General features: G+C 38.6%; 2 protein-coding genes across 3 annotated transcripts; one reads left to right on the plus strand and one right to left on the minus strand.

Annotated features, from left to right (window-relative positions):
- The first annotated feature begins 942 nt into the window (after window positions 1–942).
- Window positions 943–10,605, plus strand: LOC115736152 (probable cyclic nucleotide-gated ion channel 5). Of its 2 annotated transcripts, none has more exons than XM_030667685.2 (8): window positions 943–1,089; window positions 2,478–2,565; window positions 3,140–3,722; window positions 4,310–4,522; window positions 5,435–5,733; window positions 7,224–7,335; window positions 9,046–9,282; window positions 9,733–10,605. In XM_030667685.2, exons 2-8 carry the CDS (start codon window positions 2,507–2,509, stop codon window positions 10,435–10,437), a joined length of 2,208 nt encoding a protein of 735 aa, XP_030523545.2. In that variant the 5' UTR covers window positions 943–1,089; window positions 2,478–2,506; the 3' UTR covers window positions 10,438–10,605. The 2 variants fall into 2 exon arrangements, with proteins under 2 accessions (XP_030523545.2, XP_030523546.2); XM_030667686.2 differs by lacking the exon at window positions 943–1,089 and adding an exon at window positions 2,321–2,375.
- Window positions 10,606–11,770: 1,165 nt separating this feature from the next.
- Window positions 11,771–15,271, minus strand: LOC115736162. Its single transcript, XM_030667698.2, has 7 exons — window positions 14,891–15,271; window positions 14,628–14,669; window positions 13,786–13,868; window positions 13,593–13,694; window positions 13,246–13,460; window positions 12,607–12,701; window positions 11,771–12,508 (listed from the first exon to the last, which is right to left on the minus strand). The coding sequence occupies exons 1-7, from the start codon at window positions 15,030–15,032 to the stop codon at window positions 12,255–12,257; spliced, it is 933 nt and encodes a 310-aa protein (XP_030523558.1). The 5' UTR covers window positions 15,033–15,271; the 3' UTR covers window positions 11,771–12,254.
- Between the last annotated feature and the right edge of the window lie 5,844 nt (window positions 15,272–21,115).

Consider the following 21,115-nt stretch of genomic DNA (forward strand, 5'->3'; position numbering starts at 1 on the left):
TACTTTATGAACTTTAGCTCAATGTGTAATGTGTTCTAATTTGTTAAATAGAATTCTTGAACATTAGCTTAATGTGTAATATCGTTTTTGAACTTTTAATTTGTTCAATATGGTCATTGAACTTTTAATAAATGTTCAATCTAATCCCTTGACTACGTGAAAATGCCTAATGTTACTAGATTAAATATGTACCACAAGTTAAAATAGAAAGTTTAGAAATAACATTACACATTCTGTTTAAAAACCGTATTGAACAAATAAAAAATTCAATGACAATATTGCATATTGGACCAAGGTTTAGAGACAGTTCTTTTGAAAGGGATAATTGCACAAATGGTCCATAAAGTTTGGCCATATCGTTCTTGAACTTTTAATTTGTTTAATGTTGTCATTGAATTTTTGGTAAATGTTCATTCTAGTCCCTAAACTATCTAAAAATATTAAGTGTTATCCTTCTATTAATTCAAATTCAAGAATAACATTAAATATTTTCATATATTTTAGCAATCATATTGAACATTTACAAAAAGTTTATGGATTATATTGAATAAATTACAAATTTGTGGGCGACATCACACATTAAGCCAAAGTCACAGATCACGTCGAGCAAATTAAAAGTTCATGAACAAAATTGCATATAATTTGTGTCGATTTTCTTGTATACAAATTATTCCTTATTTTTGCCCTTTCGAAAGAAAAAAAAAATTATGTTCTTCCTTTTTCTAAGTGGACACAAGTCAAGCAGCCGGCCCGGCGCAATCCGCACGTCAAACGACAATCGCGACGGGGGAGCACTCGGTTTCGTCAACGTAGCGTTTGGACTTGGAGTGCTCCTCTTTGTCGTCACCCCCCACTCAGGGGCAATTCTGTCATTTCATTTAATTCACTAGCCTCCAATTTATATAACAAAAATCTCATTTCAAATTATAATTTCCAGTTTCAATTTTCTTTGTTGGCTGTAGTAAACGATATTTCTGACTACATTTTCTCTCACGTCTCTCTCTCTCTCTCTCTCTAGTCCCACGTCGTCCCTCTCGCCCATCTCCAAATCATGGACTGAAAACCAGCGACAGTTGTTCAATGTCCACCGTAAGTCCGGTCTCTCTTTGATCTCCGCAGTTGCTGCTTGATTCGCCGACACTGGCGATGCTCCTCTTTGCTCTGATTTTGCATTTATGCAGTTTGTGTCGGGAATTTATTGTTGTTTTCGACTTGATGCTCATCGTTGTCGTGTCTCCTAAGACTTGTGAACTGGAATACTTGTGGTCAACGGAAGCTTTTTGGTTGTCTGTGATTGGAATCGACAGGCTGTTTCCGTTCTCTGCCATGCAAGTTTGCCGCAACCGCTAGTCAACACGAATTCGTTCTTGACGAGGGGATTGTTTGGGGGGAGGGCGGGGGGTGTGATTTATTTTGTGGTACGTGTGAAATCCATTCGCTGCGATCGTTTTGTGGTGATGGGTCAGTGAAGGATCTGTTCACCGTCTGCGTATGTCTGGTCGGGAGGGGCGGTGTTAATGGGCGTTGCTATGTGGATGGCTGTCTGGTATGAAACTGATGTTGTCGCGAAGGACGAAAAAAATGTAGTCGGTTTTGGCTATTTTGGGAATACTGGGGAAAATTATGGGGTTTGTCTAATTGGACCATACGGGGTTGTCTTAGCAGCTTAGCAGTTCAAGTGATACGCTTTCATGTCATTTTGGTGCATGGTGTAGATTTGATTCCCCAAATAATGCAGTGCTTCTCTGTTTAAATGACCTACTTGGACTCTTGTTTTGCGTGATCATGAAGCTAGGGTTTACTCGTGCTGTACTCTCTCCATTGGAATATATTGTTTTCTTTTTCTTTTTTTATGGGAGATGGGAATGCGTCTCTTGGCTAACATCATCTGAAAGGCTTTGAAGGATTGATTTTCTCTATAAAGGGCAGCATCAGTGCTATCTCTAGTTTTGAAGAACACATGGTTGCATTGATGTTCAAGGGATCAATTATCCGCACTAGATTATTCTGGTGTTAGAGCATATCTGCTTCATCAGTCTCTTTTAACAAATCCAGAAATGGTTTTTCTCTATCCATTTCGGTAGTGCTTGTCGTAAATTCTTGCATGAAGTGTTTGAAATGAAGTACATGTTGTACACACTTATGCGTTGACGAAATTGATGGGTTTCGCTGCATGTTTTCTGGATGTGCTTCTACACCAACCAGTGCAATTGTCCTGCTACTGAGTTTGTTTGTATGTGTGCATACATTAAGCACCCCTTTGAAATGGATTTAGTTATAGGATCTTTTTGTGGTGATGTCTGCCAGAGATAAATTGCGATGTATGGTTGGGGAAGTGCCTATCTAATGCATCATTAATGAAACAAGACTTTTAGGTAATCTTGGTTTTCTCTTTTCTTTTTCTTTTTTGGTTCTGTCAAGTGCAAGCGATTCTTCTTGAGGCCTTCTGCGACTTAAACCACTTTCTTGTTCTGCAGGTGACTTATATTTGGTTTTTGTCTGCATAATGTTCGACTGTGGCCTGAAATCACACTCCATGGGTGGCCAACAAGAGAAGTTTGTGAGGTAATACACGAAATAGCCATATTTTAATACGATGTACTGTGAATTTCCTATGTTGGATGATCGCTAATAGCTTTACCCTGAGAAAAATTTTGGGAAAAATCTTAAATTCATATTTGTGAAGGCTGATGGAAAAAACCTGCATATCAATCAGGCATTTGATAGAGTTTGGTAAATTATGGGGCAAAAACCTGCATATCATTCCCGTAAGTGCTAACTGCCTAGGCTCTGGATAACATTGCTGTATTCTTGTCTTGAATGATGAAAGTTAACATTGTCAACTTTTCTTTTTGTTTTTACGAGAGAGCATATTGTCATTTGGGAAAATTTTTAATTTTGGGCATATTTGATTGCAGTATTCTGAGATAGTTAATCGAGAAAAAAACTGTGGCTTATTCATATCGGTTCATATTTTTACTCTCCGTGTTTTGAGGCAATTCTGAAGTGTGGTGCCTGCTGAGATTTTTTTTTTAACCTTCTTTTAATGTTCCATGAAAAGGGTTGGAGTGGATCATTGGTTAAAGATGGTAAAGAAGAATTGCGCTTTTCCATGCTAACAATGTTTTTTAACTTCTAGGCTGGATGATTTGGACTCGAGAGTATCATCATCTTCTGATACAGGAATGAAGAAGTGTGGATTCAACATTGAGGGGTTGAGCCGTGTCAGCCACACAAATAATGCCAAATCTAAGTCCTTCAAAACTGGAATGCGAAAGGGATCTGAAGGACTTAAGTCAATTAGTCGTTCTCTTGGATTTGGGGTTTCTAGGGCAGTGTTCCCTGAAGATCTGAAATCATCGGAGAAAAAGATATTCGATCCTCAGGATAAATTCCTATTGTGGTGGAATAAGCTCTCTGTCATATCATGTATTATGGCAATATATGTGGATCCCTTTTTCTTTTATCTTCCTGTCGTTGATGATTCAAGTAACTGCATTGGCATAGACAGAAAATTAGCCATCAGTGTGACCACACTGCGAACCATTGTCGATGCTTTCTATCTCATCCACATGTCCCTACAATTCCGAACTGCTTATATTGCTCCATCATCCCGGGTTTTTGGACGCGGTGAACTTGTTATAGATCCTGCCCAAATAGCTAAGCGGTACTTGCGGCGGTACTTCATCGTTGATTTTCTTGCTGTTGTACCCCTGCCTCAGGTTCTTGCTGAACTCTTGCTGTGTACTTTTTCTTGGACGTTCCATGAGGCTGCATGTTTTCTCCTTTGTTGCAAACTTATCTCACTATAGGGCATGTTTGTTTCGCTGAATATCCGTGATTTGGAAACCATTTTCTTAAAAATGATGGTTTGTATTGCTTATAGACATGAATAAACGAAAATTATTTTTATCATCAGCAAAGATGCTTAAGCATAGTTCGTCATTGATATCGAAAATATGTTCCGTTGACTCATTTTCTATGGTATACAAACAATCATTGTTAGGAAACTATTTTCCATATCATTGATTTTCCATGAAACGAATGAACCCGCTATTGTTTACTTTTGGTTCCAAATTTTTCTGTACTAAGGTTCTTGCTGTGTGGTGAGTTGTTTTGTTGGATTGATTCTGATACAAACCTATATTTTTCATTTTCGGCCAAACTTATTTTGTTGTGGTTGACTTCTATGTTATTGTACTGCAAGTAAATTATATCGGAGGAAAAACTCTATTGTAGGCTTTGCAGATTGTTATTTTGGAAATGGGCATCGAGGCCTCTATACATTGTTTTCTTTTGTCAAATGCAGATTGTCGTCTGGAGATTCCTTCTGAGATCAAATGGTTCAGATGTATTAGGGACAAAGAGGGCTTTGCTTTTCATCGTGTTTGCCCAGTACGTTTTTAGATTTCTTCGCATCTTTCCATTGACTTCAGAACTAAAAAGGACTGCAGGAGTTTTGGCTGAGACTGCCTGGGCCGGAGCTGCATATTATTTGCTACTGTATATGCTTGCCAGTCATGTGAGTGATTCCAGTTCGCTCTTATTTTTAAATTTTCCTTTCTACTACATTATTTGATCTATCTTTTTATGGACTTTGCTTCTAATCTTGGTTTATCCTGCCTTCTGCTCTATCTAGTTTAGGTTTCTTTAGGCTCATTATTATGTATTTCTGTGGCAAACTGTTCCTTTGTTCATTTCAGAGTTTTGAGAATTTGGTAGATGATATTACTGATGATCTAAAGGAGTTGAAAAAAAAAATTAGGGTGAGTGATTAGGTTCGCATGCATCTTACTGGATTGTACGTGAAAAAAGGAAACTGGTCTTCTGGATCAATATGCAGCTTGAGTCATTTTTAGTTTCCCTTTTTTGTTGGTTTCATGGGCTTTTGAAGGAATGCCCCTGGGGTGACAACAGGATTTTCTCTCACACTGAATGGGGAGGCATGCTCATTTTTAAGCTGCAAGGATCATCCTACGTCCCTTCTTCGTTATAATGCTAAACCTTCCTCCTATTTAAAAGAAAAAACGTAGTTATTGATTTCTTGAGTGATACTCTCTGGACATTGTTATGAACAAATATGGCTTGCTGTACTTCTGTGATACTGGCTTATCTCTCATCATTTGAGTTTATGAATTTATCTATTTTCAAGATTAGTCAGAACTCTTTGGTGCATTTTAGCTTACTGCTGGCTGTTGCTATTTGAAGAATGTCATGTTCCTACTATGTATATGTTAGAACATGTGAAAGAAACTTCAATTGGTAGAAATGATAAGCTGTTGCTATGTCATTTGCTTTTTATTTCTACCTTCATTTTTTATTGGGCCATCATTCTACCTTCGATCGAAATTGGTCTCACTTGACATGTATCTGGTTTCCTATTTGTTAACAAAATTTCTGTTAGTAGAAATGACTCACTCTCAAAATTATTCAGATAGTTGGGGCATTATGGTACTTGTTGGCTGTGGAACGAAATGATACGTGCTGGCAGAAAGCTTGCACTGGAACCTGCACGAAGGATTTCCTTTACTGTGGCAATGAAGGAATGCCTGGTCATAGTGCCTGGAACAACATAAGTGAAAGCGTGCTCAATTCTCATTGTTCGGCAGGTGGTGACAACCCACCATTTGATTATGGTATCTACAGTTCGGCATTGACATCGGGAATAGTTTCGACCATGAATTTCGTCTCAAAATACTGTTACTGTTTATGGTGGGGCCTACAAAATTTAAGGTAAATAAGTTTATATATTTATGTAACAGATGACTTTCTGGTGATCTTATGTTAAAATATGTGGTAAATCTTTGTGTTTTTCATGCAATCTCATTCATTCTGGAATTAAAGGTAATAAGAAGACTTTAAAAAGAGGCAAGAGTAGTTTTGACTTGTCATAGAAACTACATGCTCATGCCGAGATATTCAATAGGTTTCATTGTGAAGTTGATAGTGTTTCCTTTTCCTATCTTGTCTTTGGCCTACAGAAAGATATTGGAGGCATCCTTATACAATATTGTGGTTGTCAGGAGTCACGGGATTAGCCTGTTGTGTTCATCAGAAAAGAACAGCCAATGGAAAACCAAGGAGACAAAGTAACGGAAGTTGAAGAGTGAAGAGAGGAAGCTTACTTAGGAAACAAAAAATTCCTAACTATAGCAGAATCCATTTACTAGCAAGTTTAGAGAAAATATTTTCAACTGTGATATGTCAACTCTAAGTCTTGTAATATTCTCCTGTCTGTTTTAAGTTGTAAATTACAAATAGAAGAACAAGAGATCTGAATGTTTCTTCCTAAATTTAGCTCCTTCATACAGTTCCAGGAAGCTGTCCTCACACTATTGCAATCTTACAGTGCAAGATGATGTTAACATCTCTGGATTTTGTGCTCTTAGGAACTATAATGACGACTTTGCAAAACACAAGATCACCAGCATGTAGTTTAGTCCCTCTTGCCTTCCAATAAGAATGGAGAATTTGCTGTCTCTTTCTCTGTCACTGTCTCTCTCTGTCTCTGTCTCTCTCTGTCACTGTCTCTGTCTCTGTCTCTGTCTCTGTCTCATGTTTCTCCTTTTTGCATTATGAAATGACCTCTTTGATGTGGCACATAGATTACGCAACAGATCTGGCCAATGAAAGGCCAGCACCGTTGTTTTCCAGATTCAGAATATGCACTAGCCTGCAGATGAAGATGAATTGGGCAAATTCTGAACTAAGGGAATATGATCTACCATGTCGGTAGCTAAATTTTCTGCTTGGTATCTAGATGCACAGTATTAGTGCAGAGGAGTCTTGGGCATCTTGAATTTGTTCTGTTGATAATAAAGAAAAAATAACTCTACCTGCTCCTATGCCTCCATAGGTTCTGTGGCTTTTTCAGAGGTAGAGAAAATTGAGGGTTTTTGAGATTTTTAATGTTAATTAGAGATGCTACAGGTTTCTAGTTTGAGGTTTACCTAAGAACCACTTTCTATTATGTAATAAGCTGATGGAGAAGATATATCTTGTATGTCTGATAAAATTTGCCAAAATGTATTAAGCCGGTGCATCTCGCCATCAGCATTGGTTAATTGGCTTCTGTCAAATGTACCGACGTTTAATTTCCAATTGAGGTTTTTTCTTTTATACGAAAGACTCATCTTAGTCGAAGCATTTGTCCTTTCTCTGAAGGTAAATTGTATGCATTTCCTTTATAAAATCACCTCCTGATGATAGTCTTTTACTTGCAGCACACTGGGGCAGGGGCTTCAGACCAGTACGTACCCTTGGGAAGTGATATTTTCAATTTCATTAGCAATTCTGGGCCTCATCCTATTTGCTCTCCTGATTGGCAACATGCAGGTAAACTCTTAATTCCTTGTCATTTTTCCAAAAGTTGTAACTGTGGATCTTCCGTAGCTCATCTGTTTTGGTGGTAGGATTATCTTAGGCTTTGGTTGGTTCTTCTTATCTGTCAGTCTAGATTCCCTATCCTGTTTTATTAAGGACACTTCAGCTACTCATGTGCCTACTGCCTACTAAGGATAAGTAATGGTTTGTTCGATGCAACGCTAGCTGGTATATTGAACTTGTAAATGACTGCTATAGGTTATGCAGTTGAATTCAGTGGCTCTATGTGTGTCCTAAAAAGTACCAGCAAGGTGCTTGTTCATTCTAAGGTGTGATAAAAACAGTAATATACCCCTCTGAGTGACAAAAGGTGAAAGGAGAGCATTATTGGAGGGAACACTGGCAACTATCATCCTGAGTACTTGACTTGTCAAACCATAAGTGCAAAGCTTGATCTCACTTTAGTTGCATTCAACTAAAGTCGGGCTATCATGGTTTGCAATTCTTTAAAATTTGCTACAAAATTTTCAGATGAAAAATCCATAAGCTAATTAGTCAAAAGTAGGGTAACGTAGACTCTGTCTTGTAGTCTTCTATCTTTTATGCCACAAACCATGATCCAAAAGAGGGGGGCAGAAACCCTCCACAAACCCTCCACATCTTTAATACACACTAACAATAACACTCTTTTGTTTGTCTGACAGTGTGGAGAGAGTGAGTAATCAGCTCGTTTGCCTGAAACAATTTCCTACTTTAGGGCAGAATGGTTTCAACAGTTAAAGAACGCTAATGGGAATCTTGCAGCTTATAGTGGCTTTGTGGTAAATAGGTTATAATGTCCATAATGGTACCTAGCATAGGATATGAAGCTTTTGTTTATTCAAGAACACAGGATGCAGGGATGGTTTAAATAGACAAGATACCTATAGAAGGCAAACTTTAATTTGCAATGCCCAATGCCCAGGAAAGGATATCTCACAGCGACAATTTAACTTGTATTCCGTTCGCTAATTCCTGTGATGTGCCACCACTATATTCACTTTGCTCATTCAGGAATATTTCTTAGTGAATCATGAAAAGAATTGGAAAAGGTAGTTTTCTTCTTGCTTTTCACGTAAGAAAAAGATGTCCTTGCTGAGTTTCTGGACTTGTGTGTAGGAGTGTAAGGAGTCGAGTCAACACAGTTTAATACTTGAACTGGATTCAACTTGAATATTCAAGGCTCGATAATCAACTTGAGCTTGATTTTTAAAGCTTGAGCTAAACTTGAGTAAGTTTTCTATGAGTCCGACCTCGCCTCTATAAGTTAACAAGTTTTAGTTGAACTTCCAATGAAACTCAAGCTGGAGCCTGTGCTTGATCTTGAATTTTGTATATACACTATGCTTGAAATTTGAACCATATGCTTGTTTATATTTATCAATGTATTAGGTAAGTAAAATATCAAAAATCCAATTACTCGATGAGGATCGCAAGCTACTCGAGTCAAGTATTTTAACTTTGAGCTTGACTCACTTAAGTACTCGAGCTACTTGAACTCAAAAGGAATCGAGCTGAGTTCAAGTAATCTATGAGGTGAACTCGAGTAGCTCATGAGTAGCATGACTCACTTAGGCTCCTACAATTGTGGTGAAGACGATTATATTTCAAGAAAAATCGGAACTTTGGTGTTGTTTCAAATTCTTCAACTTGCTCATATGTGAGTTGCTTTCATTGTGACAGACCTATCTTCAGTCTCTTACTATCCGGCTTGAAGAGATGAGAGTCAAGAGGCGTGATTCAGAACAGTGGATGCATCATCGACTGCTACCACCAGATCTCAAGGAACGAGTTAGACGCTATGACCAGTATAAGTGGTTGGAGACAAGAGGGGTGGACGAAGAAGCTTTGGTTCAAAGTCTACCAAAGGATCTCAGGAGAGATATCAAACGCCATCTTTGTCTGGCTCTGGTTAGGAGGGTAAGATATTTTTAACTTATTTTGCTACTTCATTCATATACCTAGTGCGGTAATGCATTTAGGTGGTTGTTGCATTATTTGCTGCTACTAGTTTCTCCAGTTACCAGAACGTTTGGGGCTCAAAATATGCTGTATTGCATGGTAAAATATGTTTTTATGCATTGTGAGTTGCAGTTTATTCACCTTACTCATACCGCACATAATTTATGGGTTCCTCATTTGTTTATATTTGTAAACGAGCCCCGAAATGAGTGGAATGAGACAATATCTTTGGAAACTATATCTTTTACTGTGTCTTTACCCATCTGCTAATTGCCGAACTATTCCATCATATAGAGTGGCGAAACTGTTGGTAGTGTTTATTTTCATCTTTTCCAGGTGGATTGAATGAAATTTATTGCAGTTTGTCTCATATTGCCATACAATTTATTGCTTTGCCTACTTTTTTAGGTTCCTCTCTTTGAAAATATGGATGAGAGGCTGCTTGATGCAATTTGCGAGCGACTCAAACCCAGCTTATTTACCGAAAGCACGTACATAGTTCGGGAGGGGGATCCTGTTGACGAGATGCTCTTTATAATTCGTGGCCGCCTTGAGAGTGTAACCACAGATGGTGGCAGGAGTGGTTTTTTCAATCGCGGCTTGCTTAAAGAAGGGGATTTCTGCGGTGAAGAGTTGCTAACATGGGCCCTAGATCCCAAGTCTGGCTCCAACCTCCCATCCTCCACACGAACTGTTAAGGCAATAACTGAAGTAGAGGCTTTTGCCCTAGTAGCTGAGGAGCTGAAGTTTGTGGCTAGTCAATTTCGTCGGCTCCATAGTAGGCAGGTTCAGCACACGTTCCGGTTCTATTCACAGCAATGGAGGACTTGGGCTGCTTGCTTTATTCAGGCAGCATGGCGGCGATACTCCAAGAGGAAGAGCATGGAACTGCGCCGAAAGGAGGAGGAGGAAGAAGTTGAAGGGTCTGATGGGACACGCAAAAAGGCTGGCACTGCTGGTTCTTATAGCATTGGTGCAACCTTCTTAGCTTCCAGATTCGCGGCAAATGCACTCCGCGGGGTTCATCGGAATCGGAACGCCAAGAGTGCGAGGGATTTGGTGAAACTGCAGAAGCCTCCCGAACCTGACTTCACTGCCGAAGATGCAGATTAGTTTTCTTGTACAATAACTGCTTGATTGAGAGGCGATGCTGATTGTGTATCTGATTTTATTTGCTCAAAAGGCTTAAGATGATGTATGCTTTCATAAGTTATAGCTTGGCACTGTATCTAATGGATTGCCGATTGAAGGTAGTTTCTATCCCCGTCTTTCGATCTGGAATCGAAGCTATCTATTTGTTTGGGGCTTCGTTTCGATCAAGCCTATAGAAAATGGAAGGTTGTTGCCCGTGCACTATCATGCGCAGGCATTTGCAGAGTTCTGTACCTTAGGTCGGTGTAAGACTTGATTCCAATGTCAGAAAGGAAATTCAAAAAGTGTGGTCATGACATGACTATCCTTCATATTTGATGAGAAATACCATAGTGAGCGAAAACCATGTAGGGGAGAGGCATAAACTAATTGATCACTCATAAATCATCCTCAATATCTGTGCAAGTGATCGTGCAGGTCGCTAGGATCTTCTTTGATTTGGGCAAAATGTCAACAGCTTAGAGAAATTAGACTTTGTTAGTTATCTTGGGCTTTTCCTTTTTTTGACTCAAGACTAAATGAAAGAGTCCATTGTAACCGTACAATCTGCTTTAGAGAGGTGATTTTGTGCACTCTCTGCCCTGAGATAATTTGTACGCGGAAACTCAAGGCCAGGCTCCGGCCGTCATCGCTAATGATTTGTTCTATGTGGGAGATGAGCATGCATAAAAGGCTCCTCTTTATTAGGGAGTTACGAAAATGCATGAAAGCGCCCTTCAGATAATCATTCAGTTTGGGTACATGAATTGGAAGTGATGTTTCGAGTTCATCATAATCACAATCTCTATTGATGAAGCTATATAAAGTGGCTCATCACCTACTAACGCAGTTCACAAATTTAGATTTTAGAAGATGTTTAGTAAACCATTGTTTTTGTTCCAGCAATCACGGTTTCTACAAATGGAACCAGAAGCCACGCGCATTGTATAGGCGTTGCCAGTTCTGCCGGCGCATGGCTAGGTAGAACCCGAAGAACATGCTAAATTCACTGGGAATGAGGGTCTTCCTTGGACTGCAAGTACCTGAAGAGCTTCCCAACCGAGAATAGCATGTGGTTTACTCCATCACAAGGCGGTTATGATAAGGCTGTTGGTCCCTTTAATTGATATCAAGCATGAAAGGAGTTGCAAATGTCCTAAAACCGTCGATGCATTTCAACTTCTCAGTTTGTTGGTAACTTCAGCAGCAGTAAATTTGATTTGCCTTCGTGCAAGACATGACTTTCAGGGTGGCGTTTTAATGAACATAGATTTTCCTAGTAAGTTCAATAGATGGGATAGATGAGTAAACAACACATTATAATCTCATGCTTGACTAACCCATCTATCTAAAATGGAAACTTCAAATGAGTTCAGTTTAATGATTACTTCACCAACTCTCCAGACACACTAGTTGCATCCAACTAGTCTTACTAGATACAGCACTTTGTCGTAATCTTCACTCTATTCATAAACATTTCTACTTTTGCACTTTTCCTCAGGTGAACGAGCGAGAAACTGCTGTGTATTTTGGGTTAGCTCAAGTTGACAACTTCTAAACAGCTGCCCTGGAGTAAAGTGAGCGAAGTTCATCCTCCCTCTTTTGTTAAAAGACTTGCATTGCATCTATTTAAGTTTACAAGATGTAGAGTCATCTAATTTGACAACTTTGCTGTTCTGATACCCTCTAAATAAACAATGCCGCTGAAGAAATTGACCTCACCCATAAAAATGACGACATTAATGGAACTCAAGAAAGACAAAAAGGTAGAAACAGAGTTCAACCACCGAATATAGGGACTATGAGTCTTCTTGAGAAGGAGGTTCAAGCATCCTCACATTACGAGGCAGCATAAACTCGGCAAATATGGGATAATGGGATGATGGATAGCATCCATCGATGTTACCATTGACCACTTCACAAGAAACTGGTACGAGAGATCTACCGCGGAAAAGAATCCAGTCTATGTGCAGATCCTGAGTTTGGCGATCCCAGCAGAGGCAGAGTGCCCTGAATATCAATTTGATGTACTCAAGAGTTCCCTGCTTGTCACCTAATAGGCGAAGATGAAATTAGTTGAAAATAACCACAAACTCACTCACAACATACATGGACTATGCCCCTTTTTCACTTGAGAACCAAAAATTATACCTCTAAATCCATGGTAAGTGCGAACAAGAGAAACATTCTTCCTCCCTCGTGCATTAAACCATGCATCCCGCATATCTCCTACTACACCATGCTCTCTGCAGCAAGTAGAAAGAACCCATCAAAAGAAATTGTCATCATTAAAGGGAACCAAATTGCATCTGTTTGATCACTAAAAGTGTTTGAAGCAAACTCTAATGCTACACAAAGCAAATTTTGTTCATTAATATATGGAGCAGCAAGCATCAGACATATTGCCATCTGTCCACAGAACTCAGTAAAGGCATATCACACGAACTACCCTTTTGTTGTTAAAGAAAGCAGAACAATGGCGGGAGCAGGAATTTTGACAAAACTATGGCTGTTTATTGAGAAAGGATCTGATAGTATTGAACTTAGACTTCAAATAGATCAATATCACATTAGCTAAGGCACAGAGATTCTCAACATGCCGTCACTTCTGAATACCTAACGGAGACTCAAGCTCAGAAGTCAGAAGAGGACAATCAAGGGACTTCTCATTTCTGTAGACACATTAGTACATGACTAGTGCTAGCCGTAGCATCAAGGTTTTGCTAGTGAAGGACGTGACTTGCACATAACAAGCGTTGCCTAAGTCAATGCACCATATATCAATGGTACCTCGATCTTCCAAGAAGAAAACGCCCCGTGGTTGACTCCTTTTGAGTGTTAAAGCCTCCGCAATAGACAACTGGCAAGCTAGGAGGTAAAGACGCAATATGTTGCCAAGTGAGCAATGCGCCTCTCCTACGGGCACGTGGGCTTAGTTCGTCCATGTTTGTATTTACTATCTGAAAGGAAAAACCTGGAGGCTCAACGCCTTTCAATTGGAATGTGTGGGGGCATCACGTCAAGGAAACGCCTTTTCTTCATTCATTCAATAACTTTCCATCTTTCACTTGCCAAGAATATATTAGAAGAGGAAGAAGACCGACAGTCATAATAGAGGTACTTCATGAAAAGGATATCGCCCAAGTCGCAATACAAGGAACCTTGGAACCCCATGATATACTTCCAGGGACTGAAGGCGACTCTGACAACCAAAAAGTTCCACCTTCTAGTAGCTCTACCTTTAGTGATGAAAAAACAGACAGATTAGAAGCTACAAAGATCCGAACAATCATGTACTAATGGTATGATGAGAAGAGGGAGAGAATATACTTTCTCTTTGTCGTAGAAAATAGTGCAGCGCTCATCTGTAGTGTCTTGGGACCCTTTTCTTGAGATTCCAAACTGATCATAACCTGTCCATTTTATCCGTGAACCAGTGCATTCACAAGCAGTCTAGAAGCTTTTTGAATGATGGACTATAACATTAACATTTCGTAGACGGCAAATTCCAAATATGGAGGGCACGGCATGGACAGCTTGGATCATAACCTATACTACAACCCAGACCATCCACAAATGTACTACAATATTGATTTGTTTCTAAAGCTTGGAGGAATGATTCTGAACATTGGAACTGATATGTATATTGGCGACACATAATCACTTTTAAGGGATATATCATCTACAATATGCGGATTATGATCAAAATATCACCTGAATAGAGCGCACTCTATATGTTCAATCGACCAAACATTCAAATCCTTCCTTCCCATCCCGAGTCAGGAGAAACATCAAAATCTCATCCTTTTAGCTTTCTATTTGACCACCTAATCCGTTTTCTCCTCCATTAAGCTTTCAGATGTTTATAGATATAAAAGATTGGTGAAATAGGTAAATTGGGAACATGATGCATATCCTCATGCTAGTCTACCTTCAGCCACAATAAGTTCCATAGTTCAGGAGGACATTGAGACAGTAATGCAGAAAGTAACAGGCAGCTAGCTCAAACTATATTGCTTCGACGGAGCAATCATGTCGATCGAACTTCACAGAAAACCCGACAAAACTCATTGTGAACCTCATTGTTAGTCGACTTAACGGATGAAAGCAACAGTAGAAGAGTTGAGCACACTTGTCTAATACTCTGGGAATTTAGAAGATGTGAAATTTACCAGGCAAGCACTGCTGGAGATAATCAAGCTGCAACTTTACACCTGCAAGATCAATAACCTGAACAGAAATTGAAGAAAAACCAAGGAGGGAGAAACAAACACTCTGATCTCAAATAAAAGCAGCTGCCTATTCTTCATTTTTCAAGTAGCCCATTTACCAACTCCTATGGTGGAGTATATCAAGAAAATGGAAAACCACAGAGACCCAGATCCACTAATCAACAGCCGAAGTCAAGATACACGCGCGCCACCTACACACAGACCTTGCTGGGTGCAGAGAATGATGGGGGAGTAGCTGGTGATGACACTGACGCACAAATCCCTCCTCTTCGACCATGAATTCGGGCTGTCTTCGCCTTGATCATCGAGCAGATTGAAGGTCATCACCGTGAGGGACACGCTCATTTTTTCTCTCAATGATCTCTCTCTCTCTCTCTCTCTCTCTCTCTCTCTCTCTCTCTCAACCTTTTCACTACCCGGTTGCTACATGATGCTTATTGATCCTCCATCAGTAAGCGTGACGAAAGTTCTGCGCAACCCAGAAGCGACTCATGCTTTGCTTCTTGCCTCTCGCTTGCTTGCGATGTAGAAACTCGTAGGACTACTGAGTCGGAGTGTCGGAAAGGCGGAAAGACAATTATCGTGACGCACCGGGATGTCTTGTAATAGATTCGAGGCGGGTTTTACTTTGACCATCCCCCGTACCTGAGACGCCCAACTACCCAAGAAGAATTTCACATGAACCCGAGAACACATGAGCCCACTTCATCTCAGCCGTCCGTCCATCAAATCATTTGTGTGGGTATCGAATCAGATGAACGTTAATGACGTGGATCTTAGTGCGGGGTCCGCATGATCAATGCTGCATATGATACTGGCCACACATCGTTCATAAATCAATGGGAACAATTCCAATAAGATTTTGAAGTGACATTATTTTCTCAAATAAAAGTATAAAGTGATATTGTTTTAAACAAGGACCTCCATGTCAATTTTAAATACGAAACTAAAATAACCACGACATTTTCAAACAAGGGTTTGACATCGTCGGCCCATTAAATATTCCGGTTAGTCAAGAATATTTTCGTTCAAAGACAATTATAATTCGAAATTGTATTTTATTTTTATTTTTATTTTCTCTTTTCTTTGTTTGTAGCCGCGAGGGTCGTAGTCCTTGTCCAAGCCCTCATCAAATCTAGGTGAGGTTCACCTTGCCCGGGCCTCGCCAAATCGGGCGCCTATGGCTTTCAAGGGCGACATCACCCAAGGTTCACCCTTGACCGACAAGGGTGGCCCTTATCAGATTGAGCGCTTGTGGCTTTCAAGGGCGGTGTCACATAAGGCTCGCCTATGGTCGACAATGGTGGCCCTTGCCAAATTAGATGAGGGTGACCCGTGTGCAGTCCTCTCTGGGCATCCCCAATGGTAGGTGGTGAAAAGAAAAGAAAAAAAAAATGAAAAAATTCGGAAGATTGAAAGACAAAAATGCCCTTAATTAATTAGTGCGAGTGGAATGAAATTCATATCGAACATAATACCTTCGTTCATTAAGATTAATAAACATAATAAGTTCATACTCAAGCCACAATCGTAACAATTACTACCGTCCGAGGCATACAAAGAATGATCTAGCCTACGTGGTGAGGGGTACACAAAAATGATCATATTCCCTTCCATCGGGCGGTCTCAACAAAATTTATCCAATACATATGGACACTACACCCCATACGCCCATACATACATGCATACATATATACCACCACTAATCCTCTACCACCTCTTCCTGGTCGCTCTCCTCCTCTAGGCCATTGCCACCATCGTTGCCGCTTTCATCTATGATCGGAGGTCCTAACACATGATCATCTTTCCTAAAATACCAGACAATAAATCTTAACGTAACAATAGGCATATGACCCGTGTTGACAAATAAGACGGTCATGTACTTAACAAAAACAGTAGGTGAATTAGGGAAAACGACATCCTCATGCCAAGCTCAAATATGAAAAGGCGTTCCGTAGAAATGATGAGGCGGTATGTCCATATCTAAGTATCTAAAATGTTAGCAAGAGTGAGCCACAACCCAACAAATAAATCATCCAAAAATTACACCAAACGATTTATGTATTTCTCAATAAAAATTCATTTAAGACATGTGGACTAACAATTTATGTTAATAATTAACACGAACATTTCATAATTATGAGGTGAAATTATTATTAATATTACAACAATGACTTTCGGGGATCAAACTCCGGTCGTCTACGGACCTTTTCATTTCCATACCACCACGCGGAGATGTTGGGGGTGTCGGATACCGTTCTTTCTTTTTATTTATTTAACATGTCACGTAATTTTATATTCGTTTTATCGCCATCCAGGAAGGCCACAAAATACCGATCAAGCATTCACAGAAATGAAAATCACATCGCATGAAGTATGCTATGCACTCACGGATATGCAGATGATTTATCTTTAAGCATTATTTCATTTCACATTCCACAATTCTACTTGCCAAGACCCACGGACTCCTCCCGATATCCGCACAATGGTATTGCCACGATTTTCACACTTGGGCATCTCATCTCTTGAGTCTTCTTTGATTACATAGCAGGAGCTTCCTTTATACATGAAGGGGCATCCCAAACACCTGGGACTCCATGGGCATTCTAGCCGATGGGAAATTTTCAAGTCTCTTAACTCCATAGTCATGCACACGTGTTGTTATATGATATGCAATATGAACTGTCACATACACTTCAATGAGTCAACCACTACTCAGCAGGTATAGACATACATTTTCATGAAATATCCGACATCGGATCTAGCAAGCAGTTCAATTCAGCATAAAGTACATTATTGGGCAAACTCGAACCCGATTTGCTGGTCACAACTAAACTTGCCAAATAAATTTGAAAAATCCCAAAAATTCATAGAGTCATAGTTCAAGTGTGTAGAGTAACTTTCATTTGAAACTTTTTGTCATTTGACCCACTGAACAATGATTTTTCCTCAAAATTCATTACTTTCTCATTCAAGGATAGTTTCGCACATTGTTTGAAATCACAACTTTTTCCCATGTAAATTAACTCCAAAAATTACCAAATTTTAATATGTCGTAGGTAAGATCTTGATCTACAACTTTCATGGAAGTGCGAAGTTCAATTCCATTTGTATAAGTCACAATAAATTAAGGAAATAGTGGTAAAAATCAGACTCAGTAACATAACAGAGTTGGTCAAGGGAACGATCGTATTGCCAACTTTAAAGGTTCCAAAAATTATCAAATTAATATAGGTTATATTTTAGGGTGTTTCCTTCAACTTTTATATTTTTCTCTCAGTCAATAAAAGTCCACAGTAAGAGGTAAAAAATAGTAAGCACAGAATGTCATATGAGACTCTGATTCAATACATGCAACCCGTGAGAGTACAAGATTAGTTAACCCACTATATGAATTCCAAAAATTTCCAAATTAATATATGTTATAGTCTAGGTGTTACCTTCGACTTTTATGTTTTTCATTAAGTTAATAGAAGTGCACATAAAGAAGTACATAAATAACAAGCACAAAATAGCTTAACCCATATTAGAATTAGTTTTAGAATAGCTTCATAAATCCACATGCATAGCCCTTTTACACCAAGATCCATCACATGCAGCACTATAGGCTTATCATGACTTTCATTTCTTATCAATACCAAGCCACAAGTTTCAAATGAACTATAATCTAGCCACACAAAATCATATTGAAGTAACAAAAATATGAGAAACTCGCCTTAACCTAGAAACAACACAACCCTCAAAGCCTCTTGAGAGCAAGATGATAGTGTAAGTGAATCTTGAAAATTAAAGTGGGGCAAGGGGAAGAGAGGGAGGGTTTAGGGAGGGTTTTGGGGGGGGGAGGGGGAGAGGAGGGGAGAGGGGCGGCGTTGGGTAGGGTTTGGCCACATCAAGAGGAAGATGGGTGAGAGATATTGAGTGTAAGCCTTAGTTTGTCATAAAATCTCATTGGGCACCATGGGTGGTGTGAATAATAACTTAGGGTGAAATCATGGAATCACTTGAGTGAAAAATTGGCCTATTTTTCAAGGGGGTGGCCGGCCATATGGGGTGGGAAATGTCCATTTTTCCCTATTAATTTAATTATGCATACTATGCACATTAAACCTTAAATTAGACTATAGTTTTCCTTATGATTACTAATTTAAGGTTTAATGTGCATAGACTATAGTTTTCCCTATGATTACTTAGCATTTTCAGTTTACATATGAAATTAATGCCATAATAATGTAATTTAATCACGTGACATGTTCCAATTATTAACCCACAATTTTAATTCTAATACCGCCATACTATGCTCTTGGCAATTTAGCTTTGGAGGCCAAATTAACACTGTAGTCCCTTAATGCTCTTAATAAATTTAATTTGTGATAAATCAGTATTTAATCTATCACCGCAATCGCATTTAGTCGGTTAAAAGAATACCGGATAACACATTCATACTATCGTCACTTTGTATTTTTCACTCTATGGGGCGAGCTAGTGCTATCGAACTTTAATGAACTACATGACATGTTCCAATTAATGTCAAGTAATTCAATTCTAATATTGTAATCGCCTTTAATTAGTTAAGCGAAATTCGGGATGTCAAAACTTCACAGGCTGGAAGGTTGGACCTTTCTTTGAGATTAATAACATGGCTACTTTGGGTTCTTATTTGAAATAAGGTTCGGTTCCGACCTTTATTTGAGAAAATGAGAGTACTTTGTAACCTTTTTTTTGGAATTTTCCCTAAATCATGCGGTAGGTTCCCAATTTCTTTGCCTTGTATAACTAAAAATAATGTCATCGTTGAGGAGTTTCATAAAATATTAATAATCTAGGCACTCCTCTTCCTATTTCTGAATCTTCATTCATATAAAATACTAAACCACTCCATGGGGAATGGCTAGGTCTCATTACTTTTCTGTCTAACAATTCTTGAATTTCTTTTTTTTCAGCAACTCCCTTAAAGTCTTCATTCATATGGATTGCTCTAGACCTACTGGGGGCTATTTCTCTCATCGAAACAAGTAAGTATATGTGTCTTTCTTTCCCAAAATGTGTTTGGAACATCTACACAAGTTCTTTATTGTGTAATCTTCTTAAAAAAAATTTCTGTTGTATTCTTCGATTTTGTTTCTTTTAATTTGTTCTGTCCATTTGGTATTCAATTTCTTCAGATTTTCCTTTTATTCTATTTCTGTTTACAATACTTGTATCTTTGACTTTTTTGGTGGTTTGATAAATTCTAGTTTTCTCTTTTCGTAGTCTCAAGTTTTGATGAGTTATTCATGATTCATCTGCACGAAAAGTATATATAACGTGCTTATAAATCCAGTTCCTAGGATAGCATCTTGGTTTAAATCCTTGATTATTACGAAATGTAGTAAACACATGTTTTTTGCAAGTATACGTATATGATAAAATCCAATATTCGGAACTATTATTCGCGCCTAATAACTTCATCATGGCATAATACGTATATGTTCTAGGAACTAACCCTTCTACTAAGCAATTTGCATCCGATTCGGTGTCCGCTAATACTGTCGTTTTTAATTTTGGTTAGATGCTAATGCTATCGTTTCGAATCGGTAGCTTCAATAACTACTGAAATTAATTTTCTACACCTTTTTAAAAATCTCCGCTTGTTTGGAATTGATTTTTAGTTTCAATAATTTTCAGAGCTTGAAATTCTCTGAATCAATTTTCCTTTTTGTTTTTTCTTCTTTTCATATTCATCAAACTCTTCAAAATCTTCTCATTTAAACTCTGATGCATCATCCTCTTCCCCTTGAGAAAAAATTTCCTTGTTCGACAATTTGAATCCTAAGTCTTAAATCCTTTACTTCTTCGTAAAATTATATGCTTCTGGTTCCTTAATTTAATTTGTTCTTAAAATAAAAATCTCAAATTACATCCAACGTGACATATTTACTTTGAATTTCTATTTGTGACACCGTAAATCTCAAATTTGTACATGGATAACACATTCCAAAAATAATTCAAAAGTTCCATCATTTTGCATGCTGAGACTGGTTCTTCATCAGTACTGTTGCATAATCCGTCCTAAGTTTAGAGGTTCTTCTTTTCTGGTGTGTATATCTGTGGTCTATTGCAATTTTCTAAACATGTTTTTATTATTATTTATTCAGAATTCCTATTTTGCCTATCCATTAAACTAGAACCTGTCTATGAATTAAATCAGCAAACGAATGTTTTAATTAATGCTAGTTATGATCTATTATCTGTCAACGATTTATATATTCTTTGCCCATTCCCTCCTCTAGACTTTCAAGGATATAAAGCTTGTCCATATAAACAGATAATCCAATAGAGTTGCTGATTTGATTGTAAAGGCACAGTGTAATAACCGATTGCCTCAAAATTGGGTGTTGAATCCCCCTACAGCCCTTTCAGAGCTTCTTTGTTTAGAAGCAAATCAAGTG

This window comes from Rhodamnia argentea, chromosome 4 (assembly GCF_020921035.1).
Source record: "Rhodamnia argentea isolate NSW1041297 chromosome 4, ASM2092103v1, whole genome shotgun sequence".
Classification (NCBI taxonomy): domain Eukaryota; kingdom Viridiplantae; phylum Streptophyta; class Magnoliopsida; order Myrtales; family Myrtaceae; genus Rhodamnia; species Rhodamnia argentea.